Source organism: Garra rufa, chromosome 17 (assembly GCF_049309525.1).
Source record: "Garra rufa chromosome 17, GarRuf1.0, whole genome shotgun sequence".
NCBI classification, from domain to species: domain Eukaryota; kingdom Metazoa; phylum Chordata; class Actinopteri; order Cypriniformes; family Cyprinidae; genus Garra; species Garra rufa.
The window spans coordinates 10,333,485-10,359,357 of NC_133377.1; the positions used below are offsets into that span (position 1 = coordinate 10,333,485).

General features: G+C 36.7%; 2 protein-coding genes across 2 annotated transcripts in view; both read right to left on the bottom strand.

Annotated features, from left to right (window-relative positions):
* Positions 1-230: 230 nt before the first annotated feature.
* On the bottom strand, positions 231-17,155 carry LOC141289948 (biogenesis of lysosome-related organelles complex 1 subunit 4-like). Its single transcript, XM_073822144.1, has 5 exons — positions 16,138-17,155; positions 1,610-1,681; positions 1,369-1,470; positions 1,148-1,282; positions 231-1,061 (listed from the first exon to the last, which is right to left on the bottom strand). The coding sequence occupies exons 1-5, from the start codon at positions 16,441-16,443 to the stop codon at positions 966-968; spliced, it is 711 nt and encodes a 236-aa protein (XP_073678245.1). The 5' UTR covers positions 16,444-17,155; the 3' UTR covers positions 231-965.
* Positions 17,156-17,386: 231 nt separating this feature from the next.
* pard6gb (par-6 family cell polarity regulator gamma b) overlaps positions 17,387-25,873 on the bottom strand; it is a 66,213-nt gene continuing 57,726 nt past the window's right edge. Inside the window, exon 3 of the mRNA XM_073821762.1 lies at positions 17,387-20,166. Coding sequence (XP_073677863.1) covers positions 19,157-20,166 — 1,010 coding nt within the window. The 3' untranslated portion in view covers positions 17,387-19,156. The remainder of the gene's footprint in view (positions 20,167-25,873) is intronic.

A 25,873-nucleotide genomic window follows, 5' to 3' on the forward strand; every position in this document is an offset into this window, starting at 1 on the left:
AAACCACTTTTTGTACAAGACTGTAAACATATTTTTTTCTGCTGTAAAGTTGGGCAGTAGTTTAACATGGGGCGTCTATGGGATTGACTCCCTTTTGCAGCCAGTCTCTAGCGGCCAGTCCATGTAACAAATATAATATGAATGGATGCTTGAATTGATTTCTTGTATCTTTCTTTGTTTGAAATGTTTCATAACTTCCACTACAATTGACCAATACAGCTGACCAAAAATAATTGATGATCAGTAACTTTATATTAGGCTACATTTAGAAATTTATTACAAATAGACAATCATTAGTCACAATTATGTAACAATTAGCATAACACAACTGTCCATGGACATTTAAGTATAAAAGTAAATGGTCCATGAGGAACGATATTTGTTGTGGCGATCATTTGGCTAAGTGTGCGGCGCTGAATGCTACATAATAACCCACTGGTTACGTGAATTCATCAAATATTCATTGTCAACCTGTGCCAGACACCAAATTTTAGATCTTAATAAGACAGATCAGTGATAAATAGCAACAGTGAAAGTAGTGCAAAAAGATCTCAAGCACTGGAAGAAAAGACTGAGGGCAAAAAAATTATAAAGCTGTAAAACTATGTACAAGTTGGAGTAAAAATCATATAAACGTTTCAACTAATGTTCTGACATTTTTCGAGCATGCTTTCCCATTTATAAGAAACAGTGTCAGACTTCCTGGAGAGGCACTTCAGGAAAAACAAACAAACAAGTTATTTAAAACCAAAGCTTCTGTAGGTTATAAAACTAGCTGCCATTAGACTGCCTACTAAAACAACAGTTGGCTTCGATCAGGATTCATTAAATAAGTTGCAGGTAAAGTGACCGTGAAATGTTTGTGTCAGCAATCCCAGGTGTTTGCATCTGAAAGCAGGCAGCACTGCTGATGTTGGAGAACCCTGGTCTTGGTTGGTACTTCAAGAAGTCAATACGACAGTCTTTTACTGCTCAGACTGAGGTTTAAAGTAATCTTCTGTCCTGAACACACTGGGAAGCTCTTGATGTCTTTGTGATTGCCTTCTTGGACTAGCAGGTTTCTGAAGACAAAAAGAAGAGGAAGTAAACATTTGTTAGCAGTTGCTAAATAACATAGCAGGAATGTATGTACATATAAAGAGCTTACATTTAAAAAACCTGGTACGGCCATTGTGCGGAAGATCTTTTTGAAAGCTCCTGGTAGGGTTCCAACTTCACCTTCAACTTGAGTTACTTGTTCCTCCATTGCACCGACATTGGCTCCAACCATTTTGACAAAGGCCTGACAATTAGACAGCACACTTGAAACAACAACAACAAAACGTCTATTCATCACCATTGTTTAAAGACCGCATTTAAAGCCATTACCTCCAATTTGTCAATTTTTCGGTAAATCTCTCTCATCTCTTCAGATTTTCTTTGTATCTGTGGTAGGTTGTCATTGACCACCTGTGAGGTGTCATTTCGAATCTATATATATATAAAAAAGTTTTAGTTAAGAACAACACTATCCATTGAATGCATGCTGAATTATAAAAATATAAGTGTGGCAAAGAAGGTGAAAAAAATATAGAAAACACAACAGTAAACGCAGAAACATTGATCTTACCATATCAAGCATGCCAACAAACTCATCAACTCTTGTAAGCATTTCCTCCAGGCTTTTCTCCAAGCACAGGACCTGCACAACAAATGCATAATGAATGTAAAGAGCAGCACATGATATTATGGATGCACCGAATGTTCGGCAACCGAATATACAGAATAAGCGAAAAGGCTGAATAAATTATAACGAACAATGACGTGACACGATCAAATAGAGGCGCGCACTAATGCAGCAAACATGTCGGCAGTGTGGAAGCATCTAAAACTGTCAGAAAAAAAAAGCAAAAATCATTACAAGCACCGACAGCGAGAGACTGTTTAGAACTGCATCGCATGCCTTCGATGACAAGAGAATGTATGATGACGAATCACGAAATGGCCTTAAACCATTAGTACATAAACTACAGAACCTTATGTCTAATACACACACAAATTGTATGTATTCTGACAGTGCTGCACAAGCTCCTGAGCCAGGGTTCTAAGTCCAAAAGCGCGAGGGAAACAGCGTGATAAAACAGCGTAAATCTGATTCTGTCAGCAAAAAGTAGCAGTACTGAGGTCTTTTTGTGGGTTTCCGCCAAAATAAGTCAACATTCATAAATGTTAGCACTGTAATTTTACTGTTGTTCTGTAAAATAAAATAAAAATAAAAACAAAAATAATGATAACAATCATTACAACAGCTCTATTAATACATTTATTATAACATTCCCCTTTGCTCAGCAAAGCTGCATTTATTTGTACATTAAAAAAACACATGCCTGATTCAAGAAGGGGGTCTTAAAAATGACCATAAGAATATTCTTTTACTAACTTATTAATTTTAAGTTAAATTGTGCTTTGTTGGTGGGCTATAACATCTACTAGAATGTTAAAAATGTTCAGTGTTAAGTAAATATTTTTAAAATGTTGTTTTTGAAAAGCAAGACAAAACTGTAAAAAGCACATTTTGGCTATTTAATTTATGCAATGGTGAAAAAAATTGCCAAAATACATGAGGGAAAAAAATACGAAAAACCGTGTTCGGTAATCGGCCTTCAGCCCAGTGTTTAATTTTGTTCGGCTTCAGCCAATAATTTTCATTTTGGTGCATCCCCACATGACATACTGTAAAAATAATTATGTGTGTACATGTGATATAAGAATTTAGAAGGACAAAAAGTTGCTTTACATACTACCTTGTAAAAACAAAGGACAATAAATAATTTAAAAAGCAGCCATGTGTCAGGAATTTAATCAAATTCAGTCAGCAGCGCAGAGAACAAGTCAGTCTTTCTTCCATATCACGCTTAACAAATTAGGCTTGATACAGTAACTACACTGTGCTCCAATAGGAGATATGTGGAAGAAACTTTGAGTTGGTCATCATAAAAACTTGTGATACACACGTGCAGGAGACTGTTTATCATAAAGCAGAATTCCAGTAAGTTAAGCTTACTTAGAGCAAATCTATGATCCATACCAATACAGTAGAGAGACTTTAATCTGGATTCACCACAACAGCAATGTACAGTCGTGGCCAAAAGTTGAGAATGACACAAATATTAGTTTTCACAAAGTTTGCTGCTCAACTGCTTTTAGATCTTTGTTTCAGTTGTTTCTGTGATGTACTGAAATATAATTACAAGCACTTCATACGTTTCAAAGGCTTTTATGGACAATTACATGACATTTATGCAAAGAGTCAGTATTTGCAGTGTTGGCCCTTCTTTTTCAGGACCTCTGCAATTGGACTGGGCATGCTCTCAATCAACTTCTGGGCCAAATCCTGACTGATAGCAACCCATTCTTTCATAATCACTTCTTGGAGTTTGTCAGAATTAGTGGGTTTTTGTTTGTCCACCCGCCTCTTGAGGATTGACCACAAGTTTTAAGATCTGGGGAGTTTCCAGGCCATGGACCCAAAATGTCAACGTTTTGGTCCACGAGCCACTTAGTTATCACTTTTGCCTTATGGCACGGTGCTCCATCGTGCTGGAAAATGCATTGTTCTTCACCAAACTGTTGTTGGATTGTTGGAAGAAGTTGCTGTTGGAGGGTGTTTTGGTACCATTCTTTATTCATGGCTGTGTTTTTGGGCAAAATTGTGAGTGAGCCCACTCCCTTGGATGAGAAGCAACCCCACACATGAAGGGTCTCAGGATGCTTTACTGTTGGCATGACACAGGACTGATGGTAGCGCTCACCTTTTCTTCTCCGGACAAGCCTTTTTCCAGATGCCCCAAACAATCGGAAAGAGGCTTCATCGGAGAATATGACTTTGCCCCAGTCCTCAGCAGTCCATTCGCCATACTTTTTGCAGAAGATCAATCTGTCCCTGATGTTTTTTTTGGAGAGAAGTGGCTTCTTTGCTGCCCTTCTTGACACCAGGCCATCTTCCAAAAGTCTTGGCCTCACTGTGGGTTCAGATGCGCTCACACCTGCCTGCTGCCATTCCTGAGCAAGCTCTGCACTGGTGGCACTCCGATCCCGCAGCTGAATCCTCTTTAGGAGACGATCCTGGCGCTTGCTGAACTTTCTTGGATGCCCTGAAGCCTTCTTAACAATGCAGTGGAAAGTTTTTTTTCGGGATTAAGTTAATTTTCATGGCAAAGAAGGACTATGCAATTCATCTGATCACTTTTCCAAATTCCAATATTTATGTAATTCTCAAAACCTCTGGCCACGACTGTACAGTACTATACACTAACAAATTGTAATCCATTACTGATTCTAAATAACGTGACACAAACTTTAGTTAGTAACGTAATCCATTACATTACACATTTATTATTTATCTTATTATTTATTACACATTTCAGACCTTCTGATTATTTTTGACCTTACTTGTTTATCACATTGATTTAACAGGACAATGTTGCACCATATTGACATAAAAATACAAAGAGTAAGAAAATACATTCCATTTGTTGTTATTAACAACATGAAGTGCATTACACATAATATTACGTCAAGGTTTCCCAAACTGGTGTTTGTGAAGGAACTGCAGGGGGTTTATGAGTTTAATGAAAACTAATAATGAATTAAATCATAGAAAATGTTAAATTAAAATAAATTATTTTAAAATCAATCTAATCTAAATAAAAATATTTTATTTGTTTACCTGCATTTCATGTGACCATAACCATTGTTGGAGAACCAATGAACATGCAAATGTGAACATTCAAATGTGAAATATTTATTTATAATATATTATTGATCTCATTCAACTTTTTTTTTATTGATATACTTATTTGAAGTACCCCCTTCAAATAAGTATATCAATAAAAAACGTTGAATTTGTGCATTTTAATGTGTTTAAAAGACAAAAGCCTTCCAAATACATGGTTAAATAGTAAATACAGAGTGATAATTCAAATAAAAAAATCAATGTGCTCATTAGTAGTTGATGCAATGTTAAAACACTTTTTAAATCTGAAACGATTTTTGTAAATCAGTGCTGAAATGCTTTCACCACTTGAAAGATGACTGATCTTTGTGTGAATGTCAACAAAACTTGAAGACTTTGTGAATGTATATAAGCAGTAGATTATTTTTAGAAAGAAAAAATAAAGAAATGAAAAAGAGGATTTAGGGAGAATCAATAAATTATGAATAATTTATTGCTGTTGTGTAAATAATATGTAATCATGTAATCCATAAAAAAGTAACTGTAGTCTGATTATGAGTATTTCAAAATGTAATTTAATCTAATAACAAGTAGTTCACTTTTGGAAAATGATTAAGTAATCCAGATTACATGTAATCAGTTACCACCCAACTCTGATGACAAACTGTCTTATACGTTTATTACCAAAAACTAATATGACGAGAAAATTACAGAAAGTTTAGCAAACACCGCGGAATCAAATAAATACCTCCGTAGCTTAATGTCAGGTAAACAGCAAAGAAAACAGCTTCTTTAAAATGAAAACTAAAGAAAATTAAAACTAAATTGGCTGTTGGTGACAGTGCTTGCATTTTTTGTATTGTTTTGGCCAAGAAAACCAACTTTTGTTTAAGAAGTGGTCCTCCGTTCGGCATTGTTTCCTCAGTATTTGCATAATTTTTGCTGGGTGCACCTTAGAGTTGTCAAAAAGTACAGAGTTCGGTACTGAAATTCTAAAAACGTCTATTTCCCGCTCACATTTGAGCGCTGTTGAGTCGAATTTTAAACACTGCTGAATGGCTATAGTGTTCATGTGCTCAACAGATATGACTGTGACTGGCTACAATGATCAGCGCTTCACGCTCCTCACCAAACACTCACACATAAGTAAATGGGAGTGTTTAAAATTTCAGTACCGAACCCGGTACTTTTTAATAACTCTAGTGCACCTTATATCAAGATGGTGCACTCCTATGACTTATAAATTAAAGAAATTGCAACGCACTAGTGTTGTCAAAAATATCAATATTTCGATAAATATCGATACTGAAATATCTGAACGGTACCAATACTAATTTCCCGAGGTATCGATACTAGCAGAACTGTCACTTTCACTTCTCCTCAAAGGCGCGTGACCGCAGTGCCTGTCTCGTCTCATTTAAGTGAAGCGAATAGAAAGTGCGAGTGCGGCGCCCCCGCGACCAGCTTTGTTTGATAAGGAACACAGCAGGAGTGCTATCTGGAAATATTTCAGATATGCATTTCCATGAAGCAAATGAACACGGTGCTAACAAAAGGCGCTAACATCACTAATTTCGCAAAGCACCTGAAAGACAGACACCCGGATCTATATAAAGAAATTCGAGAGGTTGGTAACTGTTCTCATTTTAACTATTACTGAATCATTAAATAAGACTGATTGTTGCTGATATGAGTGTTGTCCCGTTTTTTACCGTAGTTCGTTAATATAATCAGATTGAGGAATCTTAGACGAGTAAATACTTTAACTGCGGTCAAATGTAAATTAACAGCGCTTATTTAACTTTATTTAAAACAAATCATTACTGAAATTCTGCAATTTGTCTTAATGTCTATCCAGTGAGCAAGTGAGCATTGTTTTCGCGTGTGATGCACGCATGTTTGCCTCCATGGATCGGTGATTATGAATCCGGCATTAAAATCTGTTCGTCAAATAATGTTAATCTATTAACCAGCATTTATGAACGATGAGCAATGCATTTGTTACAGTATATTTTAATCTTTGATAACCGTAGATAATAAAAATACAACAGATCATGTTAGCTTTGGTCCAATAAAAAATATTAACAGATAGAACTTTGCATTTTAATTAGTTCAGGTATTAGTAAATGATAGTTTAAATTAGCTTTTAACTAAGATTAATAAATGTTTTGGAAGTATTTTTCATTGTTTAGTCATGTTAACTAATGTTAACAAATATCTTTTACCCTTAACTTAAGTTCTAAGATTAGTTAAGATAGTTCAGTTAATTTTAAAAGTGTGGTCTAAAAAGAAAAAAAAAGTTTACGACCTACACTACCAGTTGTATTTGAACAGCAAAGAAAGTATGAAGCAAACTCAAATGAAGCTAAGAAGCTGAACAGGGCTGTAGCAGGGTACATATGCTTATACCTCATTGTCATGTTCTAGACTTATTATGTGTTATATTTATCTTTAATTTAAAAAGAATAATATTGTGGCTGTTTTTTTCTCTGTGGTATCAAACATAGTATCGAATATCGATATTTTTCAAGGTATCGTATCGAAGTTAGAAATTCCAGTATCGTGACAACACTACAACGCACAAATGCCAGAATAGTCCCGCCTTCTAAATAAAACAGCCAATCGATAATTGGTAAAGTCATTGCATCACTACAGCTGCCGTTACGCTGTGTGCACCAAACATGATTTGAATATTCAGATCGCTCTAAATTACTTCTGGGATGTTTTTAGTGTCACTCGTGCGAATAAAATCCTGGATTACTTGTGGATTATTGTAATGTTTTCATCAGCTGTTTGGACTCTCATTCTAACGGCACCCATTTACTGCAGAGGATCCACTGATAAGCATGTGATGTGATGCTAAATTTCTCCAAATCTGTTCTGATGAACAAACAATCTTCATCTCGGATGACCTGAGGATAAGTACATTTTTTGGTGAACTATTCATTTTCCATTAAGTCTGAATTATTTTTTTAAGTTTTGTTAAACTAAAACTAATCCTGCAATCCTGAAGTGGTTCCGTTTGCTTCATGACATTCTCCTGTAGTCATTTTTTGTGTAACCAAGAACTCATAGTTCCATAAATTAAAAAAATATAACCTTCAGCCAATGCTAGAGAGGCTTGCAGATGTCACAAAGAACCTCAGGGGAACATGACCTGCTTTTGGAGAGGTTTTTGTTAGACAACCACTCCCAAGAAGAGTGACAGTGGTTTTGAATTTCTTCACACTATTCTCCATTCACTTCTTCACAAATAGATTTGAATCTGTTGTGGTTAATATAAACTTTCTTTTTCATGTTCATGTTATTCAATAGAGCAGGGGGTGCTATAATCATGTGATCTTAAACCCATGAATTGAAACAACTGACTTGAATTACCTCGCTAATGTTCACGGTCATATGCTTTCTCAACAAATATCGTTTAACAAATACAAAGATGTGGTATTATTTGTTTAACTGGATTATCGTTATCTAGGTACAGGACTCCAATCACTATAGTAATTCTATTAGAACCACATTTTTACAATTAGCATTATAATGTGTTATTATGTGGGGAATCTGGTATTATACTCAAGGAAGTAACCATACTTTGAAAGCAAACACATCTAACGCACTCTAAATAAATATGGCTTATTCAAAGCGATTTACATTGTATTCAAGATATAAAATGTGTCAGTTTATGTCAAACTAGCAGATTGTTGCTAAGAGTAAAGATGTGCAAAATATTCCAGTGCAAATGTTCACAGTTTGAATTTAAGTTCACGTAATGCGCAATGTCCATGGGGGCACATAAGAAACCGTGATTGGTCATGGAAATTGTTGATGAGGGCAGTTGCAGATGAAAAAAAAGGTAGTTTTTGTAGCTAGAGGTTCTGGTCCTGGTCCACTTCCAAAAACAGTATGTGAGCTATATGTCTAAATTCACAGACAAATGTGGGTAATTGGACAGGCCCAGTGTTTTATTACTGTATCAATTGGCTGTTTGAACAAATCGGTTGAATGAAATCACTCATGCAGTGATTTGCCGACACCTACTGGCAATTTTAGGTTAATATTTAAAGTATATTTTCCATTTTTGTCCTCCCAAATCATTTCAAATATCAGTACTGAATGTTTTGTTTTTAAAACATCAAAACATTGTATGCATTTGGAACTGCATTCATGTCCTGCATTAAACAGCCAGTGTGGACGCATCGAAATGCCACTTCAGATGCAAATTCTGTGCCACCTCTCCACTGCAAAATTTTTTTTTGTTGATACGAATTTAATTTGATTGGTAACAGCCCTATATCTGTTTAATATATACAAACATTTTTGATTAAATACCTATTGGATAGAAATGGCATATTTCTCTAGTAAGGGCAAATTACCGCTGTGCTAATATTCAGAAGAACAGCAATATAATATAATTTTAAATTAAATTTAAGTTTTTCTATGTCCTCAATATATTGTGTATATGGGCCATTCTACAGAATTGGTCCAAACTGTTGTCCCACAACCAAAAAACACATTTGAAAAGCATTTAAGTATTCAAATCTTTGATGTTTACTAAGATCCTTCTATTATCTATTGAACCCAATATATTAGTAAGCTTAATATATAATTTGTTGGGTACTGGCAATTGGGAGGTGGCTATCCCGAACCCTAACCTCTAAATTTCAACTTATGAAAATGATATTGAAATCATTTTTTTCCAATGTTGTTTTTAGAAGTATCTTTTTGATTCTTTTAAAAAGTAAAGTTTAAAATAATATTTATTTACAAAAAAGGTGTCCCGCATTTTCAAATCACTCCCAAAATACTGTATTTTCTAGTCCATTGGCTGAGACTGATGATCAGGAAATATTCATGTGCCACTCTCTCTCATAGCTACATGGTGAGTAGATAGGCCTCATCATTTTGAGGTAAATGTGTTCAAAGTCCGTAACTGTATGTAACTCTAAGAAACATCACTAACAAACACCTTTTTTTTTTTTTTTGCAATTAAGCACACTTTTTTGGGTGTTATTCCATAACATTTAGTTTTTATACATGTACAACTGTTCAGAACTGTGCTAGCTAACCATGTGCTGATTAGCATCTTTGAGTTAGTCTCAAAAGTATCTAAAATTGTCACCACCGAAACAGACACTACCAATACATTTGATGAAGTTTTGGTAGTGACATCTTTGTTTTTTTGGGTGTTATTCCATAAATTTGTCACTAACGTAACAAAAACTCCAAACAAACTCCATCCAAACAAACAAAGATGTCACTACTAAATTTTGTTACTACCAAAACATTTGGCGAAGTTTCGGTAGTGACATCTTTGTTTTTTGGGGTGTTATTCCATAAATTTTGTCACTACCAAAACATTTGGCAAAGTTTCGGTAGTGAAATATTTGTTTTTTGGGGTGTTATTCCATAAATTTTGTCACTACCAAAACATTTGGCAAAGTTTCGGTAGTGAAATATTTGTTTTTTTGGTGTCATTCCATAAATTTTGTCACTACTAAAACATTTGTTGAAGTTTCGGTAGTGAAATATTTGTTTTTTTGGTGTTATTCCATAAATTTTGTCACTACTAAAACATTTGGTGAAGTTTCGGTAGTGAAATATTTGTTTTTTTGGTGTCATTCCATAAATTTTGTCACTACTAAAACATTTGTTGAAGTTTCGGTAGTGAAATATTTGTTTTTTTGGTGTTATTCCATAAATTTGTCACTAACAAAACATTTGGTGAAGTTTCGGTAGTGACATCTTTGTTTTTTGGGGTGTTATTCCATAAATTGTGTCACTACCAAAACAGTTGGTGAAGTTTCAGTAGTGAAATCTTTGTTTTTGTGGGTGTTATTCCATAAATTTTGTCACTACCAAAACATTTGGTGAAGTTTCAGTAGTGAAATCTTTGTTTTTGTGGGTGTTATTCCATAAATTTGTTACTACCAAAACATTTGGCAAAGTTTCGGTAGTGAAATATTTGTTTTTTTGGTGTTATTCCATAAATTTTGTCACTACTAAAACATTTGGTGAAGTTTCGGTAGTGACATCTTTGTTTTTTGGGGTGTTATTCCATAAATTTTGTCACTACCAAAACATTTGGCAAAGTTTCGGTAGTGAAATATTTGTTTTTTTGGTGTCATTCCATAAATTTTGTCACTACTAAAACATTTGTTGAAGTTTCGGTAGTGAAATGTTTGTTTTTTTGGTGTTATTCCATAAATTTTGTCACTACTAAAACATTTGGTGAAGTTTCGGTAGTGAAATATTTGTTTTTTTGGTGTTATTCCATAAATTTGTCACTAACAAAACATTTGTTGAAGTTTCGGTAGTGAAATATTTGTTTTTTTGGTGTTATTCCATAAATTTTGTCACTACTAAAACATTTGGTGAAGTTTCGGTAGTGACATCTTTGTTTTTTGGGGTGTTATTCCATAAATTTTGTCACTACTAAAACATTTGGTGAAGTTTTGGTAGTGAAATATTTGTTTTTTTGGTGTTATTCCATAAATTTTGTCACTACTAAAACATTTGTTGAAGTTTCGGTAGTGAAATATTTGTTTTTTTGGTGTTATTCCATAAATTTTGTCACTACTAAAACATTTGGTGAAGTTTCGGTAGTGAAATATTTGTTTTTTTGGTGTTATTCCATAAATTTGTCACTAACAAAACATTTGGTGAAGTTTCGGTAGTGACATCTTTGTTTTTTGGGGTGTTATTCCATAAATTTTGTCACTACCAAAACAGTTGGTGAAGTTTCGGTAGTGAAATATTTGTTTTTTTGGTGTCATTCCATAAATTTTGTCACTACTAAAACATTTGTTGAAGTTTCGGTAGTGAAATATTTGTTTTTTTGGTGTTATTCCATAAATTTAGTCACTACCAAAACATTTGGCAAAGTTTCGGTAGTGAAATATTTGTTTTTTTGGTGTTATTCCATAAATTTTGTCACTACTAAAACATTTGTTGAAGTTTCGGTAGTGAAATATTTGTTTTTTTGGTGTTATTCCATAAATTTTGTCACTACTAAAACATTTGGTGAAGTTTCGGTAGTGACATCTTTGTTTTTTTGGTGTTATTCCATAAATTTTGTCACTACTAAAACATTTGGTGAAGTTTTGGTAGTGAAATATTTGTTTTTTTGGTGTTATTCCATAAATTTTGTCACTACTAAAACATTTGGTGAAGTTTCGGTAGTGAAATATTTGTTTTTTTGGTGTTATTCCATAAATTTTGTCACTACTAAAACATTTGGTGAAGTTTCGGTAGTGACATCTTTGTTTTTTGGGGTGTTATTCCATAAATTTTGTCACTACCAAAAAATCTGGTGAAGTTTCAGTAGTGAAATCTTTGTTTTTGTGGTGTTATTCCATAAATTTTGTCACTACTAAAACATTTGGTGAAGTTTCGGTAGTGAAATATTTGTTTTTTTGGTGTTATTCCATAAATTTTGTCACTACTAAAACATTTGGTGAAGTTTCGGTAGTGAAATATTTGTTTTTTTGGTGTTATTCCATAAATTTTGTCACTACCAAAACATTTGGTGAAGTTTCAGTAGTGAAATCTTTGTTTTTGTGGGTGTTATTCCATAAATTTGTCACTACCAAAACATTTGGCAAAGTTTCGGTAGTGAAATATTTGTTTTTTGGTGTTATTCCATAAATTTTGTCACTACTAAAACATTTGTTGAAGTTTCGGTAGTGAAATATTTGTTTTTTTGGTGTTATTCCATAAATTTTGTCACTACTAAAACATTTGGTGAAGTTTTGGTAGTGAAATATTTGTTTTTTTGGTGTTATTCCATAAATTTTGTCACTACTAAAACATTTGGTGAAGTTTCGGTAGTGACATCTTTGTTTTTTTGGTGTTATTCCATAAATTTTGTCACTACTAAAACATTTGGTGAAGTTTCGGTAGTGAAATCTTTGTTTTTGTGGGTGTTATTCCATAAATTTTGGCACTACCAAAACATTTGGCGAAGTTTCGGTAGTGAAATCTTTGTTTTTGTGGGTGTTATTCCATAAATTTTGTCACTACTAAAACATTTGGTGAAGTTTCGGTAGTGACATCTTTGTTTTTTTTGGTGTTATTCCATAAATTTGTCACTACCAAAACATTTGGCAAAGTTTCGGTAGTGAAATATTTGTTTTTTTTGGTGTTATTCCATAAATTTTGTCACTACTAAAACATTTGGTGAAGTTTCGGTAGTGAAATATTTGTTTTTTTGGTGTTATTCCATAAATTTTGTCACTACTAAAACATTTGGTGAAGTTTCGGTAGTGACATCTTTGTTTTTTTGGTGTTATTCCATAAATTTTGTCACTACTAAAACATTTGGTGAAGTTTCGGTAGTGAAATCTTTGTTTTTTTGGTGTTATTCCATAAATTTTGTCACTACTAAAACATTTGGTGAAGTTTCGGTAGTGACATCTTTGTTTTTTGGGGTGTTATTCCATAAATTTTGTCACTACCAAAAAATCTGGTGAAGTTTCGGTAGTGAAATATTTGTTTTTTTGGTGTTATTCCATAAATTTTGTCACTACTAAAACATTTGGTGAAGTTTCAGTAGTGACATCTTTGTTTTTTGGGGTGTTATTCCATAAATTTAGTCACTACCAAAACATTTGGCAAAGTTTCGGTAGTGAAATCTTTGTTTTTTGGTGTTATTCCATAAATTTTGTCACTACTAAAACATTTGGTGAAGTTTCGGTAGTGAAATATTTGTTTTTTTGGTGTTATTCCATAAATTTTGTCACTACTAAAACATTTGGTGAAGTTTCGTAGTGACATCTTTGTTTTTTGGGTGTTATTCCATAAATTTGTCACTAACAAAACATTTGGTGAAGTTTTGGTAGTGAAATCTTTGTTTTTTTTGGTGTTATTCCATAAATTTTGTCACTACTAAAACATTTGGTGAAGTTTCGGTAGTGAAATATTTGTTTTTTGGGGTGTTATTCCATAAATTTTGTCACTACTAAAACATTTGGTGAAGTTTCGGTAGTGAAATATTTGTTTTTTGGGGTGTTATTCCATAAATTTTGTCACTACTAAAACATTTGGTGAAGTTTCGGTAGTGACATCTTTGTTTTTTGGGGTGTTATTCCATAAATTGTGTCACTACCAAAAAATCTGGTGAAGTTTCGGTAGTGAAATATTTGTTTTTTTGGTGTTATTCCATAAATTTTGTCACTACTAAAACATTTGGTGAAGTTTCAGTAGTGACATCTTTGTTTTTTGGGGTGTTATTCCATAAATTTAGTCACTACCAAAACATTTGGCAAAGTTTCGGTAGTGAAATATTTGTTTTTTTGGTGTTATTCCATAAATTTTGTCACTACTAAAACATTTGGTGAAGTTTCGTAGTGACATCTTTGTTTTTTGGGGTGTTATTCCATAAATTTGTCACTAACAAAACATTTGGCAAAGTTTCGGTAGTGAAATCTTTGTTTTTTTGGTGTTATTCCATAAATTTTGTCACTACTAAAACATTTGGTGAAGTTTCGGTAGTGACATCTTTGTTTTTTTGGTGTTATTCCATAAATTTAGTCACTACCAAAACATTTGGCAAAGTTTCGGTAGTGAAATATTTGTTTTTTTGGTGTTATTCCATAAATTTAGTCACTACCAAAACATTTGGCAAAGTTTCGGTAGTGAAATATTTGTTTTTTTTTGGTGTTATTCCATAAATTTTGTCACTACCAAAACATTTGGTGAAGTTTCGTAGTGACATCTTTGTTTTTTGGGGTGTTATTCCATAAATTGTCACTACTAAACATTTGGTGAAGTTTCAGTAGTGACATCTTTGTTTTTTTGGTGTTATTCCATAAATTTAGTCACTACCAAAACATTTGGCAAAGTTTCGGTAGTGAAATATTTGTTTTTTTGGTGTTATTCCATAAATTTAGTCACTACCAAAACATTTGGCAAAGTTTCGGTAGTGAAATATTTGTTTTTTTTTGGTGTTATTCCATAAATTTTGTCACTACCAAAACATTTGGTGAAGTTTCGTAGTGACATCTTTGTTTTTTGGGGTGTTATTCCATAAATTGTCACTACCAAAACATTTAGTGAAATTTCAGTAGTGACATTTTAGTTTTTTGGGGTGTTATTCCATAAATTTGTCACTACTGTAACACAAACTCAATTATGTCACTACCGAAACATTTGGTGGAGTTTCGGTAGTGACATAATTGATTTTTTGGGTGTTATTCCATAAATTTGTCGCTACTGAAACATTTGGTGAAGTTTCGTAGTGACATCTTTGTTTTTTGGGGTGTTATTCCATAAATTTTGTCACTACTAAACATTTGGTGAAGTTTCAGTAGTGACATCTTTGTTTTTTTGGTGTTATTCCATAAATTTAGTCACTACCAAAACATTTGGCAAAGTTTCGGTAGTGAAATATTTGTTTTTTGGTGTTATTCCATAAATTTAGTCACTACCAAAACATTTGGCAAAGTTTCGGTAGTGAAATATTTGTTTTTTTTTGGTGTTATTCCATAAATTTTGTCACTACCAAAACATTTGGTGAAGTTTCGTAGTGACATCTTTGTTTTTTGGGGTGTTATTCCATAAATTGTCACTACCAAAACATTTAGTGAAATTTCAGTAGTGACATTTTAGTTTTTTGGGGTGTTATTCCATAAATTTGTCACTACTGTAACACAAACTCAATTATGTCACTACCGAAACATTTGGTGGAGTTTCGGTAGTGACATAATTGATTTTTTGGGTGTTATTCCATAAATTTGTCGCTACTGAAACAGTAGTGACAAAAGGGAACACATAATCCTCATATTTACAAGAAATAAACTAAATGTTAGTACAGTTATTAATTTTTTTTGTATGTGTTTTAGTATGCAAGTTAAAATTCTGTAATGAGATGTTGTCACTACCGAAACATGGGACGTTATGTCAAAAATAAAGTATACTGAATTATCAACTAAGACGTTATGATAGTTTTTGGTTCAAATTATATTAAAACTAATGAATCTTTAACTTTAAAATCAGTATGATCAACTTTTTGCCTTTTACAAAGGAAAACTTTATTCAAAATGCAACAAATCTCATTAATTACACTTGAAATACAGTTAAAATTTTAATTGTTATTGATTTATCTCTGAAAAATAATTATTTACAATGTAGATGTAAGCAAAATCTTGTTAAATCAATATAACCCTTCTTAATAAATTATATATTACTTTGTTTTGGTGGTGACAAAATTGGGGAGAGGATAAATATTCCAAACCTTTCTGAAAATATAATACGAGAATTAACTGCACAATTACTAGAAATGTGTACCTCGGCTATTATACAATTTGCATACCTACACATTTTTCTGGAAAAAGACGTTTCGAACTCGTAATTCAGACCAATTCTGTACAATGGCCCATGATGTATAGGCATTTTAATATATTAAACACTCATGTCAAAACGGTCCTTACCTCTTCTTCCGCGTTGGCTCTGATATAAGAAGAGTAAGTGATCGCTGTGTGTCTCAGTAACTCGTCGTCTTGGGTCTGCTCCGGCTCGCTCTGGTCCTGGGGTTCTCCGGCTGCTGAGCTCGGGCTCTGGGCCACCGCAGCGCCAAAGCTCGGGCTCTGAGACACAGTACCGCTGCTCAGGGCCTCACTCACCATAGACAGGCTGCTAGCGCTCTGGGACACGATGCCGCTGTCTCTGCTCACCTCCGCGCTGGACTCCTCCAGCGGTGACAGCACCGCTGCCGCCCTGTCAAAGCGATGCTCCATGTTTCGCTATCCACTACACTGCTCTTGTTTATGTGGAAGTGAACGCAGAGCAGCACGTGCGCATGCGCGGGTTTAACAGCCAGTCAGAGAACTGGTAGACCACATGTTGGTCATGTGATATTAAAGGTCCACTGAAGTGCCTTGAAACACGCAGCGTTCTTCTATGTGGTGACGTTCTTTTAACTGAAACAAAAACATATCGCTAAGCCCCGCCCACTAATTTTGAACAGCCAATAGCGTTCCATTTATATCTGCTCGGGGCAGAGCCGTTGAGCTCGGTAAAGCCGCATTTGTAAGCTTATGACAGCCACAGACTAATAAATTACCCCACAGATTCAATATTAAACTCTTGCTAAAACGAAATAGTGATAATAATCATGCTGAGGCTGTGTAGTTTAACACATGCCGAGTCCGACCGCGCATATGAGCGCATATGATCTGCTCCGCGTCTCTGTGTAGGGGGCGGGACACTACGGACTCTAGAGAGCATTTTATTGGACAGAACGTTTGATCTGAAACTGAAGTGCGCGGTGATATCATCAAAATCCTTGATTCATATTGGCGGAAGTGACGAGAGTGTAAGTTTTGAATGCCCATATCTTGTAAAAGCGAATTTTGTCACTGCTTTGAAACACACTAGCTTATAGATAATCTTAAAACTAATATATTCATACTAAAAGCCAAAAAACTTTAATTTTGATTTCAGGGGGACTTTAAGGGTCAAACCGAAAGATTAAAAAATAGATTAAAAAACGACAATTTTTATATTATATAACGTAAATGATTAATTTTATGTTTATAATTGTTTATTAAATTAGCTGACATTAGCGTTTCCCGTCCAAAGATGATATATAAAACTATTTAATCTAAAATTGTTAATGATTAATAACGAACTCTGATCGTTAAAAATAAAATGAGTAAATACAAGTTTTTTCCATCTCAGAATTTTATTATGCATTTTTTAAAAAACGATTGACATCAGTAAAAACAATATAGACAATATTCACATGTATTTTTTGTATTAAAAGGGGTTTAAACTACTATTTTAAATGTGGTTTGACTGCTTTACTAATATAGAGTGCTATTAGGATCGTAGACAAATTTATTGCGTTAAACCATAAATATGACACTGAAACTGTCTTGACACGACTTAAGACATTATCTGTTGTACCCTTTTCCTTTAATAATCTGCTTCTGAACTCGTCTTGTTTTGAATTTCTATTAAATTTATTCAATGTTAATGGATACACATACAGATGAACCAAGACATTAACAGTGATACGAATGAAAAAGTATTAAATGTAAAACAAAAAATGGGATTTGCAGCAAAAGAGACACAGCTCAGTCAGCGACCAGCAGATGGCGACTCACAACAAATGTATTTCGCCTCGCACATGCACGTGTTATACCATGTCCTTGCTTTTACCAAAATGAAAATATTTCCAGTGGTCAGATCCAAATACTTAGTCTGTTTGAGTGAACCATGTCTGTAGGAGGGGCAGTAAGGCACAAAGATGGTGGATATGAAGGTAAGTCTTTGTTGAAGAAGACAAAAACGAAGTCAACCTAAAAGAAGAAGAAGGTATGTCCACAGTGGTTTTAAATTATATACAGAAAATATTCCACAGACTCTCTCTATAAACTAAATTACTGGGTATAAACTGTGCGTTCCAAATGTAAAACAGGATGATATAAGACTGTCCGTGTAATACCTCAAGTTTGACTGGACTTAAAGGGACAGTTCTCCCAAAAATGTCACTGTTTGGTTACGACCATGTCTTCTTTCATGTTCAACAGTGGAAAGAAACTAATACAGGGATGGAAGAACTTGAGGGTGAATAAAATACAGAATTTTGGGGTACACTATCCCTTTAAGTATGCAAATTGGCAGCATTAACACTAAAAATCTGACTACTATGACACAGCAGTCTGTTTTGTTGTGGTAGTCAGAGGTGAGGCTTCATTAACAGTGAGGCGACAGAAAATGTGTACGGACTAAACACAGAGAGAACCAACAAACTCACATTCCGCTGGACTCCCGAAGTCAAAAGGTCTTTAAGAAGACATACAAGTGAGAAATACCAACATGTGATGACCCATTACACTCCACTGCAGTCAAATAATCCAGAAACCAAGTTAACTGAAACCCTACATGACCAACATGATTGTAAATGTCTTACGACAAGTGATATTTTAAGACACTTTAAAAGAGATGACATTTCCAAAAAGCCTTTTTTGAAAAATGTTGATACAAGTGATATTAATATATTTGGAAACCAAATATTGCATAATCTTGCATAATGCAGCTGGCTTTTCTATTACACTGGGGCAAATGTTTGTTTTCAGATACAAACCCTAAACAGAAGACAACAGTACGCACAGGTCTAAAACCCAACTACTGGTCCCAAAAGACATTAAGGTAACATGATTAAAATTAACCTCTAAACAAGAACTGAGAAACACTGATAGACAAGATAAAAAAGTGGCTCTGCTTAGAAAAAGAGACACATACCACTAAATCTGAAACATTTTTGACATTACAACACAGGGAAAGCAAACATTTAAAAAGAGTAAAATTCCAGATAATGTTTCTGTTAAATTATTCATTTTACAAAACCCTTAAAGTTTGGTGAGGTTCAAAGTCGAGTCTGATGTCCCAGGCTGAAAAGCAGAGTCTCTGGGAGGGCTGGATTTTAATATGTGACTGTATGTATTATAAAGTGATGACTGTGCCGTCCTCCTCCACCCCTCCTCTGGGCAAAGCCAGGCTGTGACGGGGGTCTGTCCTCAGGCTGCTGAGGATTTTGTGTAGGCTGCCGTTGCTCTCCCGCATAGCGGGGTTGCTGCTGTGGTAGGGGTGGTGTTGGAGGGTAAGGTCCTTGTGCAACTTGTAACTCAAACTATTGTGTACTGTGCCGTTAAAGCTCGGTTGAGAGTGGAAAGAGGCCGTGGACACTGTGGACGGCGGCCTTGTTTGGGGTCGCGTAGGAGGGCTCGGTGGGTTCAGGGTGGTCGTTTGTGTCTGGGAACGGGATGCAGTTGAAGCCACCGAGGCATTGGAGCGTCGTGACGGCCGCTTCATGTTGCTCTCAATTACGATGTCCGACTCCTCGTCACTCTCGAGATCTTCTGGGCTGTAGCCATGAGAGATGGCCGTGGCACCGGTGGGAGCGGTAATGGCGGGGTATCCCACCGAACCACTGCTGTCAGATGATTGACCCGAGCTGCCCGAGATACGACTGCTGCGCACAACATTGTTGCGCTGGTTCACCGGCTTCACGGTCACGATAAGGTTGTGGCTGTTCGCGATCATCATGTCAGTCACCTGGTCCAACGTTTTTCCTGTCACCTCAATGCCATTGACCTCCAAGACCTCGTCATTGACGGCCAGCAGGCCTGTGCTCTCAGCTAGGCCTCCAGGTACCAGACGGGAAATAAAGATACCCGGGACCTTTTCCAAGCCGTGGGGTGTAACACGGACACTGGTTCCATCACGGATGTAGAATCCCAGGGGCTTGTCCGAGCCGTGCCGGTAGAGCCGAACTCTTCGGTGAGATTCAGGAAGGATGTCCACGTCAATAATGGACGACACGGGACGGAAGTCCTGAGGCATGCCAATGCGGATGTGGGGCCGTTTGCGGTTCAGGTCGTTGCGGAGAGTGACCACGGCCTTCTTTTTCCGGGTCAGAGTGCTGGTGCCAAAGTTGCTGTAGTCGACCTCTTCTGTAAGAGTAAACAAGAAATGACAGCTGTTATTACTTTTGCAGAAACATTGTAAAGATCAGATCAGTCTGTTAAACTTCAGCCTTAGTATTGTTGAAAAGTAAAGCTGCATATTAAGTTGATGAGGACAAGCATGCAAATCTAATCAGACCTGCTGCTTGGTTTATACCCCTCAGATGCTCCATGGATTATGATGTAACATGCTTTTTCTGGCAAGTTAACTTAACCACCATTGAGGCCAACATTACAAAAACGTATTCAGCAGAGATGAAGGTATTTGCATGTTCTGATGCACTCTGATAAGCGCTGGAAGATCTCTGTGCTACTGGAGAAGATAGATAGATACCCCTTTTCCACCAAGACAGTTTAAGTGCTGGTTCAGAGCCAGAACCAAGTTTCAAATCAATTCTGTCTTTTGACACCTAAAGCACCAGCCCTGAATCAGGAAAAATGGTTCGTAATTGGCACCAAACAAAACATTGCTGGTCTAGAAGTAAAAACCACCATTTTTAAAAAAGCAGCTAAACACTTTTGATTCAGCGTGTTTGGATGCTGATGTAGTTTTGCAAAGCCATGAGCATTAATAGCAATGCAACATCCGCTATTGTTGACATTAGGCTTGTTCAGGATCCGTCAGCACCATGCAGATCAGTCGGCTTGTGGCGTCGAAGCACCACGAGAGCAGTTCAAAAGCTTAAAGAGTCTACTCTTCAATTGCTTTCGCAGGGCTATGGTGTCATGCACTCGTTGGTCTGATGCATCTAAAGCAAGCCTGATGTGTTTGTGTTTGGCGCTAATGCACTAGTGTTGCTGGGAAAGATGAGCCACATTCAGTGACTTAAGACCTGGCTCTGTGGTGGCTCTCTAGCTGTAAAAAAAGACCAGCTCTTAGAAGGCTCGCCAGTCGAACCAACTCCAAACTGGCAATAGCACTGGCTCTGAACTAGCACCTGGTTCATGCTGGTGGAAAAGGGGTATACAATATCAAGTGCAATTACAAATCTTAAAGGGATAGTTCACCCAAAAATGAAAATGTGATGTTTATCTGCTTACCCCCAATGCATCCAAGATGTAGGTGACTTTGTTTCCTCAGAAAAACACAAACGAAGATTTTTAATGAAAACCGGTGCAGTCTGCCAGCCTTATCATGGACGTGGATGGGCACCAAACCTTTAAAAGTAAACAAAAACATGCACAGATAAATCCAAATTACACCCTGCGACTCGTGACGATACATTGATGTCCTAAGACACGAAATGATCGGTTTTTGTGAGAAACTGAACAGTATTTATATCATTTTTTACCTTTGATACACAGCCACGTCCATCTGTCCTGAGCACGAGTTTGGCATCAGTCACGTCACATGTGAACGCGCTCTGGCGTAGAATACGCAAACACCGTAAGCGATCTGTCGCATGTACAGTATACGACACTCATTGTTAACATAGAGCACAGAGATTGTGGGTATAGCGGCTGTTCAAAATGGTAATTACTTGCGCGTATCCTGATTGTTTAAACTGATTTAAAGCTAAAAGATTACGTTTGCTTGCGCAAACTCATCCGGGACTTTTCACTGATTTCCCCTTACGGCGTTTGCGTATACTACGCTAGAGCGCGTGCACATGTGACGTGACTGATGCCAAACTCGTGCTCATGACAGATGGACGTGGCTGTGTATCAAAGGTAAAAAATGATACAAATACTGTTCAGTTTCTCGCAAAAAACGATCGTTTCGTGTCTTAAGACATCAATGTATAGTCACGAGTCGCAGGGTGTAATTTGGATTTGTCTGTGCATGTTTTTGTTTACTCTTAAAGGTTTGGTGCCCATCCACGTCCATGATAAGGCTGGCAGACTGCACCGGTTTTCATAAAAAATCTTCGTTTGTGTTTTTCTGAGGAAACAAAGTCACCTACATCTTGGATGCATTGGGGGTAAGCAGATAAACATCAAATTTTCATTTTTGGGTGAACTATCCCTTTAATACAACACATCTTAAAACAGACGTGCAGTATTGAAACGCCTCGTAAGGACGGGGACCGGCTTACTTTGGTGAAGCTAATGATAGAATACAATTTGAGGAGCGCAGAGTGTTTTAATAAGGCTCCTCTTTGAACACTAACATAACTTGCTTCAAAAACAGCCCCCTCTGTGCTGAGTCAGACAGCTATCAACCACACCTGGACTGTTCTTTGTGGACATAAGGTATAGTTTTCAGCACAAGTTTATCCAACTTCCCAGCATGAGTTCTCAAGGAAATACAGGCAAGAAAAAGCCCACCTTCTGTTCAATTAGTCTCAAATCATTTTTAAAAATGCTTTTACAAAGCTTCCGAATTTTCATCAAAGCATCCAGCCGCAGTTGTTCTTAGTTTGGCTCTTTGGCGGCCTGATTATTTTGATTGAGTCCAGACAGGCTTTTATTATGTCCTGGAATTTCAGCCACAACTGCAAGTCTCTTGATAGGAAACACATTGAAGTGTTTCTGCTTCTGGCCTTCATTAGGAGGGTACCGTTCTCTTCAAATGTCCACCCTCAACTGTCTTCTTCTGAAAAGAACTATAAACGGGACATGTAGGAATTTAGGGACAGGGGAAAGGCGTACTTTATAGGTAATCAAATACCAAGTTGATGTTAAAGTCTGGAGTCTGGGACTTGGAGTTAAGACAATGAATATGTTTTTTTTTAAGGTTTGCCTGGCAGAAACTAGACTCCACTGGAGTTTCCATTCTGTATCTCGGTGACCAGTCTGTGCTGGTATCGGCATAGACCCAATGTGGATTCTTTAACCTCCAATGGGACTGAGAGAAAAGGGCAAGCCACCAAGTCACCAAGCCTAAACTACTCCTGACAGAGTAATCCTCACTGCACTGATGCACGATGGGAAAACAAATTCTGCTCAGTGATCAAAGGACAGCAGGCGGTTTCCAGACATTTCCAGGGGAAAAGTGAATGGCCCAGTGCCTACCAGACAAAAAAAAGTCTACAGGTTCAAGAAAAGCAACAATATTGCCCAAGGAGGTTTCATTAATTGGCAGTTTTCATGTTGAGTCAATAGCTGATGCCTAAATCATTATTTCATACATTCATACGTTCTTTAAAGGTTTAGGCACCAAATGGTGGAAATTTGGGTTATGGTCATGTCTACAATACTAAAACTGTGTTTTTCCTTTTTCTTTTCGAAAAACATTGATTTATAAACCATGGAAATGGAAATATCCTGATGGTTTGTTGGCTTTATATCAATGGCTAGAATCACCATGATATTCAGCCACTGCTATAAGTAACATTTCTAGAAAACCACCTAAAACATGCATTAAAATTAGACAGCACTACAGTCACCTGACTAGGCTCCAAGGGAAGGGGCAGAGCCCCAGTGTCTGGGGTCACTGGAGATGTGGTAGATGAGCCTGGTAGGAATAAACCCTACATTCCCCCAAAACAGTGCCTTAACTAGGAATGCAGAAGTTGTTTCACAACTTAACCGAGATGACCCACATGTTTGAAGCATAATTCATCAGTTGACCGTAGCGGTACGGTCCCCCTCAGTCACCCACGGGTGGGTGTGGGAAAGAGGAGTGGGCGAGGTCTCGGGCCTTTGTTCATGCCGTCCCACCTCTCGTTAACTTCCACACTGAAAAGGTCCCTTTTCAAGTTCTGTTGAGTTTTTACAAACACTCATAAAAGCAGGACTCAAAAGAATTTTACGACCAATCATTATGCCTACCAACACCGTTTATTTTCCCATTTTCTCCTGCGCTTCCTACTGTGTGTTCTGGAGAAACTGCCAATGCGATTCACTTTTCGCTTTCCAAAACACCCTGCCCAAATTCCAGTCTGGGTTCTATTATCTGTGCTCACTGTCACTGTCGTGCTGGTGAAGAATGCGCTTCGTGGGAGTCATCCACCGATGCCACAAGTGAATAAAGTGATATGCATTAGCATTGAGTGACAGATAGAGCTAACGCAATTCTGCATGACAATACCTTGCCTGTGAGGCGATGAGAAGACTATATAGCACCCTGACAAACAAAGTCAATTTCCATAACTACCAGGAGAAAGAAAGGGAACTCTAACATGAACCGCATATATTATCGGATTATATACATATAAAGCAGACACAGGTACTCGAGGGTTCACCACAGTGCAGATTCAGGGGTAATGACTCTCAGACAGAGCCCCCTGGGAGAGTCCGTCTGTGTTTGCTTCAAACCGTCACACTCAAATTTCCCTGGATGAATGGAGCGATGGCTTTTGGCTTCTCTACATAGCCCTGAGAGGGATTAAAGGAGGAAGCCCCTCCTTCACGGGTGCACACTCAGCAGAGCTCTCTATGCAGGCTCCTACGGGTTTTAACTCGTGTTACCCACAGTGCACTGACGTACACATCTGGGAGAAGTTAGCAGGCAGCGGTGAAGGGTGGAGACTGTGTCAGGAGTTTAAGCTCCCTTGCCATCATTTTGCAATGTTGCATAAGGACCGCTTTTAACAGGTAGACAAACGACGAAAGTTATTTTAGACATTCCATCAAGTCTACCGTGGTCCAGTGAGATTTCACCTTAAATGTAAAGCTAGTACGTCCACTGTGCAATTCACATGCTTCTCAATGCAGCTCTGCACATAAACCATCTCTACACAAAAACATATGCTTAGTGTTTAACCTTGTTCTCCACCCCCCATATGTTCTGCAAGTGTGGCCAAGTTTTGGACATGGCTGCCAAGAGTCCTCGAGTCCCAGTACATAACTAAGCATGTCCTATCATTACATGACATAATCACTGTGGCTGCAAGTACGTAACGTCCATGGAAATGCAAATAAAAAAATAAAAACTGTTTGGTTATGAAGTGTGTGCGGAGCTGACAAAAAACACAATGGAAAAGAACTGAGGAAAACTGTCAGGAAGCAGAACATGGTTCAGGATGCACTGGTTGCCCTCTTCACGCTGTGGTGTGTGTCGGTGGTACATTTATGAAAACGATCAGTTTCAGCCCTAATTAACAAAGTCAAAAGATGGTCCAGGTTGAAAACTCTTCTTCTGATTCTGTATGAGAACGATGCTTGCTTTTGCTGGGGTTTCCAGACCTAATACCAGGATCAAAGCTGGTGTGACCCTAAAGGCAATGATGGATAAAACCAGATTTGCGCTTGGCAACGTTAAAGGGACAGTTAACCCAAAAATAAAAATTGTTTAATTAATTACTCACCCTAATGTCATTTTAAACTAGGGCTGTGCGATATGGACAAAAGAAACCCATCACGATTTTCTTGAACAGTATTGCAATTTTGATTTTAATCACGATTTTGACACAGACATGTTTTACAGTGTGAATCTAAAACGTTTTTTTTAAAAGAAAACAATTAGATCTTTATCAAAGACCTGTAACATGTCTCTAAAACAGAAGGCGGAAAAAAAATCACCTAGCAGGTGAAAAAAGTTAGGAGCACCAAAAAAAATGTAGGCACACCCAGTTTCTTTTTAGTAATGCACTGATCTTGATTCTTCATGGCTGATTCTGACAGCAGATGTTTTACAAGCACATGATCAAAGTAGGCTACTCTTTCAATATTCAACGTGCAGATAGAGACCGAATTTTTCAAGCATGATACAGAACTATAGACAACTGCACAATATATTTTTATAGCCCACATACTAATAACATTCCTAGATATTTTATGTAACCTAATTTGCGTGCATTGAGGAGTTGCT